Source organism: Leucoraja erinacea, chromosome 4 (assembly GCF_028641065.1).
Source record: "Leucoraja erinacea ecotype New England chromosome 4, Leri_hhj_1, whole genome shotgun sequence".
Classification (NCBI taxonomy): domain Eukaryota; kingdom Metazoa; phylum Chordata; class Chondrichthyes; order Rajiformes; family Rajidae; genus Leucoraja; species Leucoraja erinaceus.
The window spans coordinates 90,272,394-90,294,776 of NC_073380.1; the positions used below are offsets into that span (position 1 = coordinate 90,272,394).

The window sequence follows — 22,383 nt, forward strand, 5'->3', positions numbered from 1 at the left end:
GGTTTGAAGGTGCTAAAGCTGCCTAGGATTTTTCCCATCGATTAAAAATAAAAGTTATTAGTGTTTAAAAAATGTTGAGATTCTCTCTCCTGTCAATCACGCCATGAAGGCCACGCCCCTTCTGGTGGGAAGGGGCGATGGACTATAAAACCTGGAAATGTGGGCGTGGCTCAGTCTCTGCAAGATGGGGGAGGGAGAGGTCACGACTTGCTGTCTTTAGTGGCCTTGCACCCTGCTTGAAGTGGTATGAAACTGCACTTGAATTTGGTGGCCTTGCACCCTGCTTGAAATGGAATTTTAAGGAATAGCCATGAGCCAACTGCGAGCCCACCAGCCATGAGTGAGCTGCCAGCACGACAGGCTTGAGTGACTGAACCGCCAGCCCAAGAATCCATTCGGCCCACGATGTCCATACTAGCCCTCTGGAAACCAGTCCCTTCAGCCCACAACACCCATACTAGCGCTCCAGAAACCCCCCCCCCCCCCTGGCCCCCCCCCCCCCACTGGCCACCAATATTGGAATTGGTGGAGAGGTGGAATATACATTCATATATATATGTTTTTTTATTTTTTCGTATATATATACATTGATTACAGAGTACTATGTTTACATATTCTGTTGTGCTGCTGCAAGTAAGGATTTCATTGTTTTAACTGGGATGTGAGAGAATAAAACACTCTTGACCTACGTCGTTAATGTGTGGGATAGAACTAGTGTACGGGTGATCGGTGGTCGGCGTGGGCTCGGTGGGCCGAAGGGCCTGTTTCCACGCTGTATCTTTAAATTAAACTAAAAGCATTAAAACCAGAGGGAGTCTAAAGAAGCGTCTCTACCCGAAACGTCACCCAATTTCTTCTATCCAGAGATACTGGCTGCTCCATTGAGTTCCAGACGCTACTAAATTTAAGAACCCTTTTTTGCTTAAGTCCGAGTCAAGAGTCAAGAGTTTTATTGTCATGTGTCCCAGATAGGACAATTAATTTCTTGCTTGCTGCAGCACAACAGAATATGTAAACATAATACAGAACAGGAGATAGAAGTTCAGTGTATCTATATACCATAGACAATATACATGCACAATGAATAAACAGATAACGTGCTGTTATTGTTCAGAGTTTGGAGTTTGGTTTAGGACCCTCCAGCACCTCCAGTTTAAATTCCATTTGGAATATTTTTGGAGGACCAGGAAACCAAGAAGTAAGAGTTACTCCAAGGAGTTACTCCAGCTCCAGGGAGTGATTCTGCGTTGGTTTTCAGCGGAAGCGGCGACTGGACAGCAATGGCGGCTAGATCTCCCACAACGCAATGGGAGGGAGAAAGTGCCCGGCCTCGATCAGTTGCCATGGCAGTGCGCATGTGCAGGGCGGCCAATAATGTGCTGGCCGTAGTTGTGCGCATATGCAGGGGGAGGATGTGCAGGCTGTTGCAGTGCGCATGTGCAAGGCGGGCGGCCGTGCCGGCGGATGAGGAGCGGTCGGAGAGCGGAGACCCGGCGGCCCGAACGTGGATGGTGGGTGGAGACGGAGAGTGACATAGAGAGAGATATAGAGGGGGGGCCCCGCTCAGAGTTGAATGGCAGGTGCTTGCCAAGCCAGGCAGAAATGGCACAGCTTTTAATTTGCCCGGCGGGACTTTAGGTGACCATTGGCACCTGGGCAACCATTAATTTCAAGTTCTGGATTTGAACAACTGCAAAGAGTGCACAGAATTCCCTCCAGTCCTGGGAGCAGCAGTGTACAGCTCCAGTTGGACCAGTCCAACATGCCTTCCCATATAAGTTCAGGATAGATTGGTGGTTGGAGATGCACTTTGTTGTATTGATTAATGATAGCAAAGATAGTAGGCAATAAAAATGTGTTCCATGCAACAGGAAAATTGCTGGCGCAAAGTGCAGACAATCTACTTGCCTTTTAAGCGGGAAAATGAACCTGGTGGCTTCTGAATAAGCCCTGGCTGATAGTGAAAAATGTGCTATACAGTAGGGTCACCACTTGGTATTCTCTCCAACATTCAATGCATATTGGATGAATAGAGTGAGTAGTGGATGGATTACAGCAAATAATCAAATCACCTAGCACAAGAGGTCCATGCTGCAGTATTATTTTAACAACATAGGACAGGTTTGGAGGGATACGCAGGCAGGTGACCTAGTGTAGCTGGGACATGTTAGCCAGTGTGGGCAAATTGGGCCGAAGAGCCTGCTTCCACATTGTATCATCATGACTCCATCAAATTGCCCTGTTAGTCCTATCCAACTTTGTTCTGATCAAGCCAAGTTTATTCGTCACATACACATACGAGATGTGTAGTGAAATGAAAAGTGGCAATGCTTGCGGATTGTGCAAGAAAAACTACAAAACAGAATGGAACAGAAACACATATTGACATATTACATATTTGTGTGAGGAAAAAGAAAAAACCCAGCAATTTTAAAGACACCACACAACAGTAAAATTGTACAGTAAAGTTAGTCCCTGGTGAGATAGGAGTTTACAGTCCTAATGGCCTCTGGGAAGAAACTCCTTCTCATCCTCTCCGTTCTCACAGCATGGCAACAGAGGCGTTTGCCTGACCGTAGCAGCTGGAACAGTCCGTTGCTGGGGTGGAAGGGGTCCCCCATGCTCTTATTGGCTCTGGAGCCAATGTATGTATAGTTCCTCCTGATGTATAGTTCCTGCAGGGGGGTGAGTGTAGTTCCCATAGTGCGTTTGGCCGAAAGCACCACTCTCTGCAAAGCCTTCTTATCCTGGGCAGAGCAGTTCCCAAATCAAATCGTGATGTTTCCAGACAAGATGCTTTCCACAGCCGCTGAGTAGAAGCTCTGGAGGATCCTCGGAGACACTCAGAATTCCCTCAATTGCCTGAGGTGGTAGAGGCGCTGCCTTGCCTTGCTCACCAGTGCTGGAGCGTGTGATGTCCATGTCAGATCCTCTGAGATGTGGACTCCCAGGCAACACATTTAAGTAATTTCCCTCAATTGCTCCAAGCATGTGCAGGAGGAGGAACTGGATTAAGCAGGAACATTGGCTTTTAATAATCATCCACACCATACTGTGCATGTTTGTCCTTTAGAATGAAAGATGCATACACACACATCTTCAATTCCCTGCAAATTTACATTCCTGTTCAATTTGCTGACTCAATGTACTGGAAAGCTTCATATTCCACCCATTCTCTGGGTTCTTGATTCTTGGTTTCTTGGTCCTCCAAAATATTACAAATGGAATTTAAATTGGTGGTGGTGAAGGGAGGGCTTAAGCCAGAAAGGGTTATTGGGAAGAAAGAGCTACTTTAAATTTAGTTGCATCTGGTTGGGTAACTATAGTTGGGTGGAGATTATTCCATGCTTTAATTGTGCGAGGGAAGAACGAATTGCTGTATACATCTGTCTTTGTAGCTGGGATCACAAATTGGATCGAATGCCCTCGTCTGGTCCTAATTGGTTTGGGTTGGGTGAACAGGTTTCTCCTGAATTCACTACTAGGTTTGTTCGTGGATGGTTATACATTGATGATCCCTACTTTTAGCCTTATCGTCAAATTAAGAGCATCTACATTGAACTTCCACTTTGTTAAATTTTAAATATAGAATCATAGTAGTCCATGAGCTTTCATTTTCCAGGGATGAGTTGCTGGAAAATGAAAATTAGGTGCAGCTGTTCCATCCTCCTATCATTCCAATACTGTCGAACCATCACTGGAACTGCCCCAGTTAATCTCCTGTCAGAGAGGCACAGAAAACTCAACCAAGCCCTTCAGCCCACTGGCTCTATGTCGGCCATCAACCACCCTTACTAATCCTAAACCAATCCCATTTCATTCTCCCCAAATTGTCATCAACTCCCTCCAGATTCTATTACCCTTTAGAATTGTGGGGAGATTGATAGAAGTATATAAAATTATGAGGGGACTAGATAGGGTAGACAGTCAGAACCTTTATCACAGGATGGTAAGATAAAATACTACAGGGCGTAGGTTTAAGATGAGAGGGGTATTGTTTAAAGGAGATATGCGGGGCAACTATTTGTCCGTGAGTGCCTGGAATGCACTGCCAGGATTGGTGGTTGAAGCAGATACGATAGTGGTATTTAAGAGGTTTTTGAACAGCATTTCATATTTCGCTTGGACAGCTTACAACCCAGACTATTGATTTCTCTAAATTCAAGCATCCCCTCTCTCTCCATCCCTCCTCCACCCAAGTCGTACCAGCTTCAAAGTCACCTTGTTGAGTGTCATTGTCTATAACTCGTTTTCACCTAGCACACAGCTAACAATGGCCTTTCCTTTATCATCATTACTTTATTTGCATATCTTTCATCCATTTGTTCTATGTCTCTCTACATCACCATCTACATTTCTCGTTTCCCTCTCCCCTGACTCTCAGTTTGAAGAAGGGTCTCGACCCAAAATGTCACCTATTCATTTTCTCCAGAGATGCTGCTGCCCGCTGGGTTACTCCAGCATTTGTGTCTATTTTTGGACAGGCATGCAGGGAATGGAGGGATATAGATTATGCACAGGTAGATAAGTCATTGACTTGGCATCAATATCAATAAATGGATATACATTTTTTGAAAAACATCACTCTGTACTGCTGTGGCTGCTCATTAACATAATACACTTAAGCCTACGAGTCATGAATTGTTGCGCACTAAGGAAATCAGGCTTATGAAAATCCAGCCAGAAAGTTGATGAGATAGGCAATCAATTTTTATTGATGAGCAGAGCAGACTCAAGATGCGATATGGCCATTATTTAATTTATATTGATGAATTAGGAATTATATTGATGAACTTGAGTGTCCCATTTCAATATTCAATATCAAAAGTTACTCTATTGTCACATACCTACAGTGAGATGCTTTGTTTTGCATACAATCCAGTAAAATTATATTACATCGTTGTACAAAATAATTGAATCAAGCATACACTTGGATATAACGTCATCAAACATGTTGCAGGGCTAGCTTTTATTCATTATCATTGCACCATTATGTATTTAGTACATTATATGTCTATCATAGATCTTTATCAATTTCTTGACATCATTTGGCATGGAAACAACAGGATTCAGACAGTTTCCAAGAATGTTTTTCATCTCGATACCACAGCTGAATTAATGCCACTTTGAGCATCTGTCTCATGATACAGCCCTCTCAGTCTCTCCTTGATAATTGTCCACAAATTGTCAATCGGATTCAGGTCAGGCGAGTTACTGGGCCAGTCCAAGACTCCTACCCTCTTCAGCTGGAAAAATTGAGTTGCCATCTCTGATGTGTGGCATTGTGCAAGGTCTTGCAGGAATATCCCAGATCCATCTGCACAAAACTGTCATCTCCGGCACCACTCTTCTCTGCGATACATCGATATATTGCAGACATCCTCTTCTAAGATGGCACCTACGTGCAGTGACATTTTGCCAGTGGCACAACAGAAAATCTTCAAATATGGTATTTCTGAGCTCACCTGTATCAAAGAATCTGCAGAAATCAACGATGTAAGTAACAAGCTGCTAACACATTTAAATGCATTAGCGCTACTGCAAAACTCCCGAAGATAGCGACGGTAAGGGAATCCCCGACCGGAGGGGAATCCCCGACCTCGCGGAGGCGCGCAGGCACACCGGGGAGGCCTTCATGGAGTCCGGAATCAAGGCCGTCGGGCAGGATCTCCCAGCAGCAACGGAGCTGGATGTGTCGACTGTAATGGAATTCCCGATCTCGGGGGAATCCCCGACCTCGCGGAGACTCGCAAGTACTGTACCTTTAAACACTGAGGAGGTCTTCATGTGGCTGTCGGGCAGGACTACAAGTAAGACTGAGCCTAGGGGACGTTGGACCCCTCTCCCTACCATCCTACTGGCCAACGTACAGTCACTAGAAAACAAAGTGCAGGACTTAAGGTCAAGGCTGCTTTATCAAAGGGAGCTGAGGGAATGCTCTGTGTTCTGTTTCACAGAGACATTGGTCACCCCCAGCTCCCGACTCAGCGGTCCAGCCTGAAGGGTTCTCCATCCACCGTATGGACTGTACGCAGGCATCTGGGAGAGGAGGGAGCGTCTACCTCATGGTCAACTATTCGTGGTGTACAGGCGTGGCAGACGAGGAACAACTCCAGGACCATTTGAGTCTGTAGACTGGGCAATGTTCAGGGACTCGGCAACGGAACTGAATGAATATGCCACAGTCGCTACAGACTTCATAAAGAAATGTGTGGAGGACTGCATCCCAACAAAAACCTTCTGAGTGATTCCTAACCAGAAGCCTTGGATGAACCATGAGATCTGCATTCTTCTGAAGACCAGAACCCAGGCATTCAGGTCTGAAGATAGTGGTCTACAAGAAGTCTAGATATGATCTTGGCAAGACCATCAACAAGGCCAAAAGGGACTTCTGCTCCAAACTGGAGGATGAGATGGAAGTTCGGCTTGAATGCAATCATCTCCTAAAAGGTGATATCAGGAGGCAGCTCAAATGTCAGCGAAGCATCACTCCCTGATGAGCTCAATGGATTTTACGCAAGCTTTGATAGGGAGAATACTGATGTGCCTTCCCGAGCCCCCATTCGCCGCGATGGTATTTCGGTCACAGTCAGAGGCCGACGTCAGAAAATCCTTCAGGGGGGGTGAACCCTCGGAAAGCGCTTGGACCTGATGGTATACCTGGTCGTGTTCTTAAAGCCTGTGCGGACCAACTGGCTGGAGTTTTTACGAACATTTTCAACCTCTCACTTCTGAGGTCTGAAGTTCCCACCTGCTTTAAAAGGGCATCAATAATACCGGTGCCCAAGAAGAGCAAGGTGATGTGCCTCAATGACTATCGACCAGTGGCACTAACGTCTGTGGTGATGAAGTGCTGATCACTTCATCACCACAGACGTCGTGAGAGGCTGATCATGGCGCAAATCAACTCCTACCTCAACAAAAACCTGGACCCACTGCAGTTTACTTACCGCCACATCGGTGGATGCAATCTCACTGGCTCTCCAATCCACTCTGGACCACTTGGTCAACAAAAACTAATTTGTCAGGCTGTTATTCATTGACTGCAGCTCGGCATTTAATACTATCATTCCCTCCAAGCTGGTTACCAAGCTCTCAGAACTGTGTCTCTGCGCATCCCTCTGCAATTGGATCCTCGACTTCCTCATCCACAGACCACAGTCTGTCCGTATTGGTGGAAATGTGTCATCCTCGATAACAATAAGCACGGGAGCACCTCAAGGCTGCGTGTCTAGCCCCCTGCTATACTCACTCTATACTCATGACTGCGTACCCGGACATGGTGAGAACTCCATCATCAAGTTCGCCAACGACACCACTGTTGTGGGACGTATCACTGATGGGGACGAGTCAGAGTATAGAAGTGAGATCAACCGATTGACCAAATGGTGCCAGCACAACAACCTGGTTCTCAACACCAGCAGAACCAAGGAACTGATAGTGGACTTCGGAAAGGGGTAGGATGGGGACCCACAATCCCGTTTATATCAACGGGTCGCTGGTGCAATGGGTCAAGAACTTCAAATTCCTGGGCGTGCATATTTCCGAAGATCTCTCCTGTTCCCAGAATATTGATGTAATCATAAAGAAAGCACACCAGCGCCTCTATTTCCTGAGAAGATTACGGAGAGTCGGTATGTCAAGGAGGACGCTCTCTAACTTCTATAGGTGCACAGTAGAGAGCATGCTGACCTGTTGCATCGTGGCTTGGTATGGTAACCCGAGCGTCCAGGAGCAGAAAATGCTGCACAAAGTTGTAAACACTGCCCTGTCCATCTTCGGCCCCGACCTCGCTACCATCGAGGGGATCTATCGCAGTCGCTGCCTCAAAAAAGGGTTGCCAGCATCATCAAGGACCCACACTATCCTGACCACACACTCATCTCTCCGTTGCCATCAGGAAGAAGGTACAGGAGCCTGAAATCTGCAACATCCAGGTTCAGGAACAGCTACTTCCCCACAGCCATCAGTCTATTAAACACAACTTAAAACAAGCAAGAATTTAATTGTCCTATCTGGGACACATGACAATAAATTCTCTTGACTTGACTTGACTATTGCAACAACCTCATAATTCTGTCAATTAGGTAAAGCAGACCAACATCATAGAAACATAGAAAATAGGTGCAGGAGGAGGCCATTCGGCCCTTCGAGCCAGCACCGCCATTCATTGTGATCATGGCTGATGGTCCCCAATCAATAACCCGTGCCTGCCTTCTTCCCATATCCCTTGATTCCACGAGCCCCTAGAGTTCTATCTAACTCTCTCTTAAATTCATCCAGGGATTTGGCCTCCACTGCCCTCTGTGGCAGGGAATTCCACAAATTCACAACTCTCTTGGTGAAAAAGTTTTTTCTCACCTCAGTCTTAAATGGCCTCCCCTTTATTTTAAGTCTGTGGTCCCTGGTTCTGGACTTGCCCAACATTGGGAACATTTTTCCTGCATCTAGTTTGTCCAGTCCTTTTATAATTTTCTATAAGATTCCCCTTCATCCCTTCTCTCAACTCCAGTGAATACAAGATCTAGTCTTTTCAATCTTTCCTCATATGACAGTCCCGCCATCCCAGGGATCAATGGTCTCGTGAACCCATGCTGCACGTGCCTCGATCACAAGGATCTCTCCTTCCTCAAATTAGGCTGACACAAAGAAAGCAACATTATCTTTACAGAGAAGATTGACGAAGTGGTATGTCGATGAGGTATTTCTAACTTCTACATGCTCTCCAACTGATCCAACTCGTATCTACTTTGGCATTATGCCACTGAATACCACCTATCCCTCGTCCTCACATGAACAATCTTTATATTTTAAGGTCAGCTGGCATCATTTCCTCTTCAGCCGCTTTTAGAAATTGTCTCGGATACGCCACAGAGTCCTGGTAGGAGAAGTCTCCGTCCGGGAAGAAGGTGGCCTGGGAATCTTCCCATCCAGGTTCAGGAAGTTCTTGACAAGGGACAAGGGAAAGAGGTGCAGGCTGGTCCAGGAGGAAGTGAGGGCAGTGGTGGAGGAGCAGAGGTGTACCAGAGCAGTTGGATTGAGGCAGCAGGGAGCCTGGACATTAGGTGAAGCAGACAGGCATAGTAACATGGAAACATAGAAAAGTCACAGGGACTGAGCTCTGGCAGGCTGAACCACAGCGCATCATGGCTCCTGGTCCCAGGCAGTGTATGATGTCCTTCTGCCCAGCCCCTTGATCACGAACCTCTTCATTTGGGGCAAAGCGGAATCTCCAGATTGCCCGCAATGCTCAGGCAAGGGGACGTTGGAACACATCCTGAGCTGTTTTTGCCCAAAGGCTCTTGGGCAGGGCCGGTACACATGGCGTCACGACCAGGTTTTTAAACCCATTGCAGAATCCATCAGCATGGGAATCAGCAGCTGTAGACGAGAACGCCCCACCACCCAGATGATCACCTTCGTGAAGGCCGGAGTGCAGCTGCCAAGAACCACAGCAGCCAGGAATCAGTCAGGAATCCTGGTGATTGCGCAGGACTGGCAGCTTTCCGTAGACCTGGTGAAACAGCTGAAGTTCCCACAGCACATTGCCACGACCACCCTGAGGCCAGATATCCTCCTGGTCTCAGAGGCGACCAAAAACATTGTCTTGTTGGAACTGACCGTGCCGTGGGAGGACCGTCTGGAGGAGGCCCACAAGAAGATGGTCAAGTATGAAGAGCTGGTCATAGACTGCCGCAAGCAGGGCTGGAAGGCAAGGTGTATGCCCATCGAGGTTGGCTGCAGAGGTTTTGTAGGGCAATCGCTCTACAAAGCCTTGAGTGCACTGGGCATCAATGGAGTGGCGAGGAGAAAGGCCATCAAGAACACCACAGAGGCAGGGGAGAAGGCCTTGAGATGGCTCTGGATCAGGAGAGGAGGTCCATGGGGAGGAGGCAATGCCACCTGAACACAAGTCGTGGTCTGATCAACCACGGCCGGGTCGCCTGTGTGAGGGTGTCTGATGTTGAAAGACCCGAAACACCCAATGACCCCAGGTTACATCACTGATGATGTGTTCAGGAGCATCTATCGATGTATTTGTATCAATGTTTTTGCACAGGCCTTCTGGCTGTATGACCGTCTTGCTCCCTCAGCAAAATGAAAGAGCTGGTCAACGACTTCAGGAAGAGGGGTGATGTACACAGCCCAGTTTGTATTGATGCTGTTGCAGTGGAATTGGTTGAGAGCTTCAAATTACTAGGCACAAATATCACCAGCTTTATTGATGTCATGGTCAAGAAAGCACACCAATGCCTCTACTTCCTCAGAAGAAATTCAGTATGTCTCCAATGACTCTTATTAATGTCCACAAATGTACTATGGAAAGCATCATATCGAGTGCCTCATAGGGCAACTGCTATGCCCAACACTGCAAGAAATTGCAGAGAGTTGTGCATGCAACCAATACATCTATAAACTAGACCATCAACTTAATTTATAAGGAAGGCACATCAAACATAATCATGGACCACTTACACCTTGGGCATTCTCTCTTATCTCCTCTCCTGTTGGGTAGACAATAAAAAAAAAAAGCTTAACATGTACTACCTAATTCAAGAACAGCTTTTATTCCTTGAATGGCTTCTCATATGCCAAGAGAAATTTCCAATCTCCCAATTTATCTTTTCTTTTAGCTGCACTTTCTCTATAGTGTAAAACCATATTCTGCATTTGATTCATTTTATCTTAAAATAGGTGCAGGAGTAGACCATTTGGCCCTTCGAGCCTGCACCGCCATTCAATATGATCATGGCTGATCATCCAACTCAGTATCCTGTACCTGCCTTATCTCCATACCCCCTGATCCCTTTAGCCACAAGGACCACATCTCCCTCTTAAATATAGCCAATCAACTGGCCTCAACTACCTTCTGTGGCAGAGAATTCCACAGATTCACCACTCTCTGTGTGGAAAATGTTTTTCTCCTCTCGGTCCTAAAAGACTTCCCCCTTATCCTTAAACTGTGACCCATTGTTCTGGACTTCCCCAACATCGGGAACAATCTTCCTGCATCTAGCCTGTCCAACCACTTAAGAATTTTGTAAGTTTCTATAAGATCCCCCCCCTCAATCTTTTAAATTCTAGCGAGTACAATCCGAGTTTATCCAGTCTTTCTTCATATGAAAGTCTTGACCATCCCAGGAATCAGTCTGGTGAACCTTCTCTGTACTCCCTCTATGGCAAGAATGTCTTTCCTCGGATTAGGAGACCAAAACTGTACACAATACTCCAGGTGTGGTCTCTCCAAGGCCCTGTACAACTGGAGTAGAACCTACCTGCTCCTATACTCAAATCCTTTTGCTATGAATGCTAACATACCATTTGCTTTCTTCACTGCCTGCTGCACCTGCTTGCCTACTTTCAATGACTGATGTACCATGACACCCAGTCTTGTTGCATCTCCCCTTTTCCTAATCGGCCACCATTAATATAATAGTCTATTTTCCTGTTCTTGCCACCAAAGTGGATAACCTCACATTTATCCAAATAACACTGCATCTGCCATGCATTTGCCCACTCACCCAACCTATCCAAGTCTACTTGCAACCTCCTAGCATCCTCCTCACAGCTAACACTGCCCCCCAGCTTCGTGTCATCTGCAAACTTGGAGATGTTACATTCAATTCCCTCGTCCAAATCATTAATATATAATGTAAATAGCTGGGGTCCCAGCACTGAGTCTTGCGATACCCCACTAGTCACTGCCTGCCATTCTGAAAATGACCCATTTACTCCTACTCTTTGCTTCCTGTCTGCCAGCCAGTTCTCTATCCACATCAATACTGAACCCCCAATACCGTGTGCTTTAAGTCTGCATACTAATCTCTTATGTGGGACCTTGTCGAAAGCCTTCTGAAAGTCCAGATATAACACATTCACTGATTCTCCCTTATCCACTCTACTAGTTACATATTCGAAAAATTCTATAAGATTCGTCAGACATGATTCACCTTTCATAAATCCATGCTGACTTTGTCCAATGATTTCACCACTTTCCAAATGTGCTGCTATCCCATCTTTAATAATTGACTAGCATTTTCCCCACTACCGATGTTAGACTAACTGTTCTGTAATTCCCCGTTTTCTCTCTCCCTCCCTTTTTAAAAAGTGGGGTTACATTAGCTACCCTCCAATCCTCAGGAACCATAATCAAAAGAGTTTTGAAAAATTATCACTAATACATCCACTATTTCTGGGGCTACTTCCTTAAGCACTCTGGGATGCAGCTTATCTGGCCCTGGGGATTTATCGGCCTTTAATCCATTCAATTTACCTAACACCACTTCCCGACTAACCTGGATTTCACTCAGTTCCTCCATCTCATTTGACCCCTGGGCCCCTGTTATTTCCGGCAGATTATTTATGTCTTCCTTAGTGAAGACAGAACCAAAGTAGTTATTCAATTGGTCTGCCATGTCCTTGTTCCCCATGATCAATTCACCCGTTTCTGACTGCAAAGGACCTACTTTTTGCATCACCTGCTGTATGATTTGCCTAGGTAGCATATATATATACTTTTTTCAATCTATCTCAGCACAGGTGATAATAATAAACCAATACCAATATGTCTTCTAAACAATGAGTTGCTGCTTTTCGATTTATCAGATCTTTGAAGTTACACAAGTCCCTAATACTACTTTTAATTCCGATATCCCATCTTTTGTGGGCAATGTTATTTTTTAGCTTAAAAGACAAAATGACTGAAACTGCGAAAAAGGCAACTAAAAAATATATATTTCTGCAGGACACCTGCTTGAAGATAAATTGCATGCCATTCTCATTACCCTTCACTAAAATTAAAATTAACTTCTACTTCACTTTCCTCCCAACAGTTAAAACGAAGCACTAGGAATATGAAAAGGCAGTTTAGCTTGTCACCCGCAATCAGTGATTCTTATAGCACTCACTGCTTGACATCTCCCCTTATTGCCGTCCTACCTCAGATGGAGAAATAAATGCTTAGAGCACATGTTTAAGGCTTATTTGATGTCTTTGTTTCTTCCTACGTCGAGTTTGTTTTTCAGTCGTGGCAATAACTATCTTGCTTGTTAGGACAGCGACATTAAACTGGAGTTTCGCCTGTTTTGGGATACCTTTATCCTTCACTGTTATCCTTCATAGCAGTGTAACTGTTCTTCCCGTAAGACGGCAGATCTGACAGTGCAGCACTCGCTCTCAGTATATCCAACAGATGCCAGTCTGCATGTTTGCATTCTAGCTTATCGGGTTGAGTTTTAACTCTCGGACTTGCTGCATCGCTGAGCCATAACAGTCACTGACCAAGTGGCAGCCTGACCCGGCTGCAATTTGACCACCACCCTCTTTTTGACCTTTAACTGATTCGGGCCTGACAATTGTCACCGTTTTGGTTTTCTTTTTTGTTGTTGCTTTGGCGAGGATTACTGTGCATTTGAAACCATCGGACCAGCTCTCCCCGAATAGAACATCAACGTTTGTATCATTATGCAGCGTGTCAGACCTATGTTGGTGAAAACAAAACCCTCTGCAATTGCATGGCCAGGCTGCAAATAAGAGTTTACACACATATGTCTGTGTGTATTTGAGCGCCGGGACAGTGCGGTCGGAAGACGTGTTGTAAGATCCTTGCATGTGCACCGGAAGTTCCCTGTGCAGGCTCCGGGTGTATTATTTCCTGTTTACAGGCGGGAAGAGTGAACCTTTCCTTGCACTTTTGCCTCTGAGTGTTTTTCTGCTTGTAGCCCGAGGATCTTCAAAACACAAAACGCCGAAAAAATCATCTCATCGTTCTTGTTCCTTCCCAGCGGCGAGAAGATGGCGACGTTGGCGGACGCGGGGGAGTCGGACCGGGACCGAGAGGATATCAAGACCGGGAGCCGACGCCTGCAGCTGCAGCCGGGGCCGTGCTGGAAGTGTCGGCCCCGGGCACTGTGCCTTTGAGGCTGCTAGAATGGAGCGTGAAAGTCGGCTGCCCCGTGCAGATCGGCTCGGTGCTGGCTCACTGCCTCCCCGTGGAGCCGGACGGTGGAGCTGAACGCGAAAGGCCCCGGCCCCGGCCGCAGGAGAAGAGGGTGAAGTCCGACCGGGCTGGGGTGGTGAAGGAGCTTTGCTGGCAACCGGGCCAAGTGGTGCCCAGCGGGTAAGGACTGGAGCTGGAGCGCGTGACACAGCGCGTTACATTGGGAATGGAACGTGGTCCGGGAATTGAACACAGCGCGTTGCAATGGGAATGGAACGGGGCCCGGGAATGGAACACAGCGTGTTGCAATGGGAATGGAACGGGGCCCGGGAATGGAACACAGCGCGTTGCAATGGGAATGGAACGGGGCCCGGGAATGGAACACAGCGCGTTGCAATGGGAATGGAACGTGGTCCGGGAATTGAACACAGCGCGTTGCAATGGGAATGGAACGGGGCCCGCGTTGCAATGGGAATGGAACGGGGCCCGGGAATGGAACACAGCGCGCGGGCTCAGTTGGGTTGCAAGTGGGGATGGAGTGGTGTGGAATGCGCGGGGAAAGAGAGAGAGTAAGACCCATTTACGGGACACTTTGCAAGAAGCAAAATATTTTGACAAAAAAAAACGCGTGTTGATTGCAGAGATCTTCAGTGGGAGGGCTTGACTTGGTTTGTGGATGGGTGTGTATGTAACCCTAAACGTATTCGTTTTGGATTTGATGACATGCATTTCGTTAAGATGCATCTCTGGTGAAACGGATGAAGTGAAATTGAACACGCATAATTATCCTTAGAATGGATCCTTACCTACTTTTTTCTTTCAAAATTATTTCAAATATGCGATATCTGTAGATGCCGCTCTGCAGTCGCTGCTGTTTCTACATGCGGTTAACACTAAAGGTGTTTGTACGTTTTCTTTCGGCTCTTTCAAGTTGTCAGCTTAATGCTCCAACTGTTGGGATATAACGTGCATATCAGCGACAAGTCTTTGTTGTGAGTGTGTATTAGCGAAATGATTTGCAAACTCGTGTTATTGAAACTCGCGTATGACCACTTTGGAATTTAGATTTAAGCTAAACAAAATAGAAACTGTTATAAACTTTGAACAAGTTAAGTAGCATCTATGATACGAGAATGCTGACGTTTCAAGTCCGAAACATCATCAGAAGAATTTCCACTTGTTGTTTTATCTCTTCGCGGTACAGTCATGAAAACTAAAATAAAAGTTTTGATTTAAAAACATTTCTAGACAATTGAAAGTTATAACCACTGCCCAGTCCATCATCGGCTCTGACCTCCCCACAATCGAAGGGATCTATCGCAGTCACTGCCTCAAAAATGCAGCCAACATCATCAAGGACCCACACCATCTTGGCCACGCACTCTCCTGGCCACACCATCTCTCCGCTACCTTCGGGCAGAAGGTACAGGAGCCTGAAATCTGTTACATCCAGGTTCAGGAACAGCTTCTTCCCCACAGTCATCAGGCTATTAAACTCGCCAACAAACAGACACTGAACTGTAACAGCCTATTGCACTTTACCTGCTTATTTATGTGTATATTGAACTGTTCTGTATTTTTGCTTATAATATTTTGTTGTGCTGCAGCAAGCAATAATTTCATTGTTCAGGACACATGACAATAAACTCTCTTGACTTGACTTGAATGACGAATAATCATATTTATACCACCAGTGTCTGATACGCAACTCGGGACTGCCAACTCTTTGTGGATTTAAACAGTTGTGGTTGTGGCAGCAAAGTATGTTACTCCCGTGGAGCCACTATTGGGCTTAGACCGTTACAGATGAGGCTGACAGAGTTGATGTAAACTTTTAAGTTCCTGTCACTCTCTTCGGGGAATTGAGTTTTTTGTAAGGGTGTGGTTGCTTCAGTTGTCAGCCAAGTGTTGAAAAAAGCTTCAGGGATTGGTGGCTCTCTTTAATGTCAAAATTAAACTTTTTAAGCAGTTCTTTACCAGAGAATTGAACTCCTCAGAAGCATCTAAACTGTTGAATTGATTGGCGTTACATACTGGTTGCTACATCATCAGTGTGACATGAACTTGCGTTTTGTTGAACGTGCACTCGTTGATTTGCATTGTTTAGTGATGCATCACACTTTTGATGGAGTGTTATTTTAGGGTTGTGGGTTTGTGTACTTCTAGAGATATTGGGGCACAAAGACCCAAGGTTGACAAGGCTGTGGGTGGTACTGGGAAGTGCTGCATTCCATCAGCTGTTTAACTCAAGGCCATTTTGGTAGGTTATATAAAATAAATCCTCTGGCACTAGCCTGCATTTACCCCTGAATCAGTGTTTTGGTAGAAAGAGATCACCTGAGTGTTGTTTTGGTGGATTATGCACTCTGCCAGTTGGCTTCAGTGATTGGCCGCTGATTTCAGAAGTACCACAAGTTCTTTGGGATATTTTGAAGGGATGTGAAGGAATATGATATAAATGTAAGTCTTTCTGTCATTGTGAAGTTGGAAGTAGCATTTGGCACTATAAATGGAAAAAGAACCCTCAACTGCATTGTCTAGACCAGTGCTTCTTAAACTGGTGAATGGTTCGCCCAAGGGTGGATTAAATTATTTTGGGGTGAATGAAACTAGAGAGGTGAATGACTTAATTTATTCAGATATTTATCCACGAGGGAGAATATGATGAAAATTACCCCCCAAAAAAGTAAATCTCAACGAGGGTGAATGACATTTTGTGATTAAAGACTCAAGGGTGAATGACACTGAAATAGTTTAAGAAGCCCTGGTCTAGACAGTGGTAAAGGATATACAAATTGTTTATGAAATACACGGAAACAGAAAACTGATGGTTCATCCACAAAATGTCACAATAATTGGTTTGTAAATCAATTGGTTCAGTTTTATGTGATAAACTTGCGATTAGCTGATCTTCTGTGGAGTTACAAGTTGGATGATGTTCCGTTTTCCTATCAAGTTTAATATTCCACTTTATAAATTTCTTCACAGCATTAATGGTAACATGCAAAACCTTGCCATCTCACTGGTCGATCTCTCTTCAAGTAGCATTGTAATACATGGGACCATTGTTTCTTGCTGCCTCTCTGAGGAACAAAAGCAGCTGCAAAGTTACGTAGCACATTTTGCAGCCTCGGTAGATTTTGACGTCAATGAGACATGCACATTGGAATAGTTTAGGAAATACAAGAGACTGCAGATACTGACATTCTGAACAAAAACAAACTGCGCAACGGAAATGGAAAGAAAGCATTTCGAGTTGGGGTCCTACATAGAGGAGGAGCCATCTTGGGGAACGGCTGCTAACCAGCAGCCGTCCGCTTAATTAGCTTTTTTAAAGTTTTGAGTAAGTCTTGTGTTTCGTCCGTTGGAGAAATTGACTTTTTAATGTGGGGGGTAGGGGGCATTTCTACTTCTAGGTCCCTACCTGGACGGTGAGGCAGCTTTTTCTCCGGGCTGCCCGTCGACCCGTCCTCGCGGCCTACCAGCGGGCTTGGAGCGCCGTTTCCTGGCGGGGATCGCCCAGCACCTCGGCTTCAATGGCGGCACAGCGCTGGAGCGCTACCGTGGAGCGGAGCGGGCGATGCCTTGCCTGGGTCGCCGCGCTGGATCGACGCGCTGGAGCTCCGGTGAGCTGAGACCGCCGTGTGTAACACCTCCGCCGGGCTGCGGGTCTGCGGAGCGGGCGGAGCCGACTCTAACATCGGGAGCCTGGGAGCTCCAAACCGGCGCGGCCTTGTCGGCTTTGGAAGCCGTGGTCCCCAGTCAGGAAGCGGCCGTTCCAGGTGGCCCAGCCGCTGAAAGGACTCTCCCGACGCCGGGGCAACACCACCCGGTGAGAATGGCCAGGAACATCGGGCCTCCGTAGAGGCAATTGTGGTGGCCTCAATAGGCCTGACTTTGGGAGAACTTGGGGTTGGGGACTGGACATTGTGCCTTCCCCCACAGTGGTATCCATTGTGGGGGGATGATTTTTTTGTCTGTAAGTAATCCTGTTAGTCTTTGTCCAAGATGGCTGTCGGAAGGGAGAGTGGACGCTGGTGCGCTTTAGCTGCCGCTGCTCTCTCTTCACATTGTGTTTTTGATTTTTTTGTTTTTGGACTGAATTCTGTTTTTAATTTGTGTTTCTGTGATGTCTTTATTATTTATTTTATTCTGATTATATGTTTATATTCCTGTTAAACACTGTAAGGTGTCCTTGAGATTTCTGAAAGGTGCCCAAAAATAAAATGTATTATTATTATTAAACACGTTCTCATCAGTCCTATTTCCCCCATTCAGTTACCTTTTACTCATTGAACACCCTCCGTCTACAACCTCCTGCCACCGACCTACACTCGGGATAATTTCAGTTACCAGATAACTTATCAGCACTTCTTTTTTGGTGTGGGGAGAAAGATCACAGCACCAGACTCAAGTCCATGTGGTCCCAGGGAGAATAAGCAGAATCCTCTGTGAGAAGGCCCAGGGTCAGTTTTGAACCAGTGTTTCTCTGGTTGTAAGGGAGCAGCTCTATCTGCTCAGCCACCCAGCAGTTCACTTGCATTGTTGAGAGCAGGAAACTTTACCAGGTCCGGTATCTTTATGATGCCAAATTCACATCAGCATGGTTAATCTTAACTGCCCTATGAATAGCTGGCAAGCCAATCAGCTCAATGGCTGTTAGAGACAGGCAAATCATCTCAGGCCTTGCTGTGAAAGTCACAACCTGACAATTCATTAAAGCAATAAATATCCCACAGCCCCATTATTTTTCTTTATGAATTTTTTACAACTTGTTCTTTAAGTGGACACTACAGCTCTTTAAATGCGTTGGTGCTTCCATGTTATTTTGGGATGCGTGTGTGGTTTATGCAAGTTATGTCGTTCATACCATTTGGAAGCAATCAGAGTGTTGCTGGTTCAGTGTACCATCTCCTGTTGAACATATGAGCTAATATTATTGTTCCCAATTACTACAGAAAAATAAGCAGTTAGTGGCTTTGTACAGTTTTTATAACAAAGTTTAACTCCAACTGCTCTTACTTTACATGAACAGTAATTGTTTGGGCCCTTACATGCATCTTGCTGAAATCACAAAAATATTAAAGTTTTCACTAAAGCCCATTCAATCCTTTTGTGTCGGGATTCCTTCAATCCCTCTTGCCCCTTTGTGCCCAAGGCCCTCTCACACTGTCCCTATCTCAGTTCCAGGGAATATCCTAATGAATGCTGTGTTATATGTAGGTCAACCACTGATTTTGGGGTTTTGGAGCCTAGCCGGATTATCTGTTTTTCCAGACTGACAGAGGTCATGGCCTCTGAGAGGAGTCCAACGGTACTGGAATGTTCACTGTCGCGGGGTGGGCGGTTGGGGGTGGCTGAATACTGACCCACCAAGTTGGCCATGGAAGTCGGCTATAGGAACGGATCCACGTGCTCCAGCTGGGATGGAGTTCCGGAGCCCCCTCTGCAGGGGACAAATTCGACCCACTGATCGGCTGCCAACCACACTATGAGGTCGGGATCAGTTGCCTCACCTGGCCTAGGCACCACATTTTTGAGGGGACTTTCATGGGGATTTCAAGTACACTCGTGTTATTTCGTCCGGATTGAAGGAGGTGCTGGAAAATCAGTGGTGAACTTGTATTACAAGATCCGACTTTACATACTTGTCCTTCACAAACTGGAAGGTACCGTGGAATAACCAACATTGTTTATTTGATAGTTATGTTAGCAGATGAGCTGACCCATAGCATGCGACGTAACACAATTCGGAAGGAGAGTTTGAAAAGAGATGTCCTGTTGCATATTTGTATCTCAATGATAATGTAAATGATCTTTTGACATGAAGCGATTTTCAAGAATATTTCTCACAGCTATACTTTGAAACTGATGTTTATGTTGTGCTCCAAGATATAAGCTGCATCTGCCAATTTATCCTTCCACATAGTTCTAAATGTATAAATTAAGTCAGAAGTGCTTTCTGATGGATATACAGATATGGAATTGTTGTTGATTCAGCTCTGAGACTACTAAATTCTTGGTTTCTGGTAAATTTGATGTGAAAATTCTCATTTTGGTTTTAAATCCCTCTTTGTCTCTCCCCTCTCTATTTCTGTAAACTTCAAGTTCAAGTGAGTTTATTGTCATGTGTCCCTGTATAGGACAATGAAATTCTTGCTTTGCTTAAGCACACAGAAAATAGTAGGCATTTACTACAAAACAGATAAATGTGTCCATATACCATGATATAAATATATACACACATGAATAAATAAACTGGTAAAGTGCAAATAACAGAAAGTGGTTATTAATAATCAGAGTTTTGTCCGAGCCAGGTTTAATCGCCTGATGGCTGTGGGGAAGTAGCTATTCCTGAACCTGGTTGTTGCAGTCTTCAGGCACCTGTACCTTCTACCTGAAGGTAGCAGGGAGATGAGTGTGTGGCCAGGATGGTGTGGGTCTTTGATGATACTGCCAGCCTTTTTGAGGCAGCGACTGCGATAAATCCTCTCGATGGAAGGAAGGTCAGAGCCGATGATGGACTGGGCAGTGTTTACTACTTTTTGTGGTCTTTTCCTCTCCAGGGTGTTCAAATTGCCGAACCAAGCCACGATGCAACCGGTCAGTATGCTCTCGACTGTGCACCTGTAGAAGTTAGAGAGAGTCTTCCTTGACAATCCGACTCTCCGTAATCTTCTCAGGAAGTAGAGGCGCTGATGAGCTTTTTTGATAATTGCGTTAGTGTTTTCGGACCAGGAAAGATCTTCAGAGATGTGCACGCCCAGGAATTTGAAGTTCTTGACCCTTTCAACCATCGACCCGTTGATATAAATGGGGCTGTGGGTCCCCCTCCTACTCCTTCCAAAGTCCACAATCAGTTCCTTGATTTTGCTGGTGTTGATGGCCAGGTTATTGCGCTGGCACCATATGGACAGTTGCTCGATCTCTCTTCTATATTCTGACTCATCCCCATCAGTGATACGTCCCACAACAGTGGTGTCGTCAGCGAACTTGATGATGGAGTTCGCACTGTGGTTCGCTACGCATTCATGAGTATAGAGTGAGTACAGCAGGGGGCTGAGCACGCAGCCTTGAGGTGCTCCCGTGCTGATTGTTATCGAGGCTGACACATTTCCACCAATACGAACAGACTGTGGTCTGTGGATGAGGAAGTCAAGGATCCAGTTGCAGAGGGATGCACAGAGACCCAGTTCTGCGAGTTTGGTAACCAGTTTGGAGGGGATGATTGTGTTAAATGCCGAGCTGTAATCAAGGAATAACAGCCTGACATATGAGTTTTGTTGTCCAAGTGGTCCAGTGCGGAGTGGAGGGCCAGCGAGATCGCATCCACCATTGATCTGTTGTGGCGGTAAGCGAACTGCAGTGGGTCCAGGTTTTTGTCGAGGTAGGAATTGATTTGCTCCATGATCAACCTCTCAAAGCACTTCATCACCACCGGCGTTAGTGCCACTGGTCGATAGTCATTGAGGCACGTCACCTTACTCTTCTTGGGCACCGGTATAATTGATGCCCTTTTAAAGCAGGTGGGGACCTCAGCCCTCAGAAGTGAGAGGTTGAAAATGTCCGTAAAAATTCCCGCCAGTTAGTCCGCACAGGTTTTTAGAACACGACCGGGTATACCATCAGGACCAGGTGCTTTTCGGGGGTTCACCCCTCTGAAGGATTTCCTGATATCGGCCTCTGTGACTGAGACTGAAATGCCATCACAGCGAATGGGGGATCGGGAAGGCACATCAGTATTCTCCCTGTCAAAGTGTGCGTAAAACGCATTGAGCTCGTCAGGGAGTGATGTTATACCGGCATTCGAGCTGCCTCCTGGTTTCACCTTGTAGGTGGTGATTGCATTCAGGCCCCGCCACAGCTGCTGAACATCTGTCTCGTCCTCCAGTTTAGAGCAGAAGTCCCTTTTGGCCTTTTTGATGGCCTTACCAAGGTCGTATCTAGTCTTCATGTAGGCCACTGTATCATTGGAGGTGAATGCCCTGTGTCTGGACTTCAGGAGAGTGCGGATCTCAAAGTTCATCCAAGGCTTCTGATTGGGAAACACTCGGAAGGTTTTAACGGGATGCAATCCTCCACACATTTCTTTATGAAGTCTGTAACGACTGTGGCATATTCGTTCAAGTCCGTTGCCGAATCCTTGAACATTGCCCAGTCTACAGACTCCAAACAGTCCTGGAGTTGTTCTCTCAGTGAGGCTCAAACGAAACTCCATTTCCCCAGCCATACAAACAAAGACAATTTCCTACAGACATACTCACAATTCAATTTACAAAAACATCCATCACAGTGAACCCACTGTGATGGAAGGCAAAGTCTTTTCGATCCCCTGTTCTCCATTTCTCTCCCGATGTCGAAGCCCCAGGCGGGCGATGGTGAGTCCCACGGCCATTTTAGGCAGCGCCGGGCGATGTACGGCCCCGCTCCCGGTCTAAATGTCA

General features: G+C 46.0%; 1 protein-coding gene and 1 long non-coding RNA gene across 2 annotated transcripts in view; one reads left to right on the forward strand and one right to left on the reverse strand.

The window, feature by feature from the left end:
- Positions 1-4,950: 4,950 nt before the first annotated feature.
- LOC129696671 (uncharacterized) lies at positions 4,951-13,121 on the reverse strand. The gene is made up of 2 exons (XR_008723377.1): positions 12,940-13,121; positions 4,951-5,479 (listed from the first exon to the last, which is right to left on the reverse strand). It is a non-coding gene; the product is annotated as an uncharacterized LOC129696671 (long non-coding RNA).
- A 47-nt stretch (positions 13,122-13,168) lies between these two features.
- ctdp1 (CTD (carboxy-terminal domain, RNA polymerase II, polypeptide A) phosphatase, subunit 1) overlaps positions 13,169-22,383 on the forward strand; it is a 284,417-nt gene continuing 275,202 nt past the window's right edge. The window contains 3 exon segments of the mRNA XM_055634765.1: positions 13,169-13,754; positions 13,757-13,834; positions 13,837-14,119. Coding sequence (XP_055490740.1) covers positions 13,610-13,754; positions 13,757-13,834; positions 13,837-14,119 — 506 coding nt within the window. The 5' untranslated portion in view covers positions 13,169-13,609.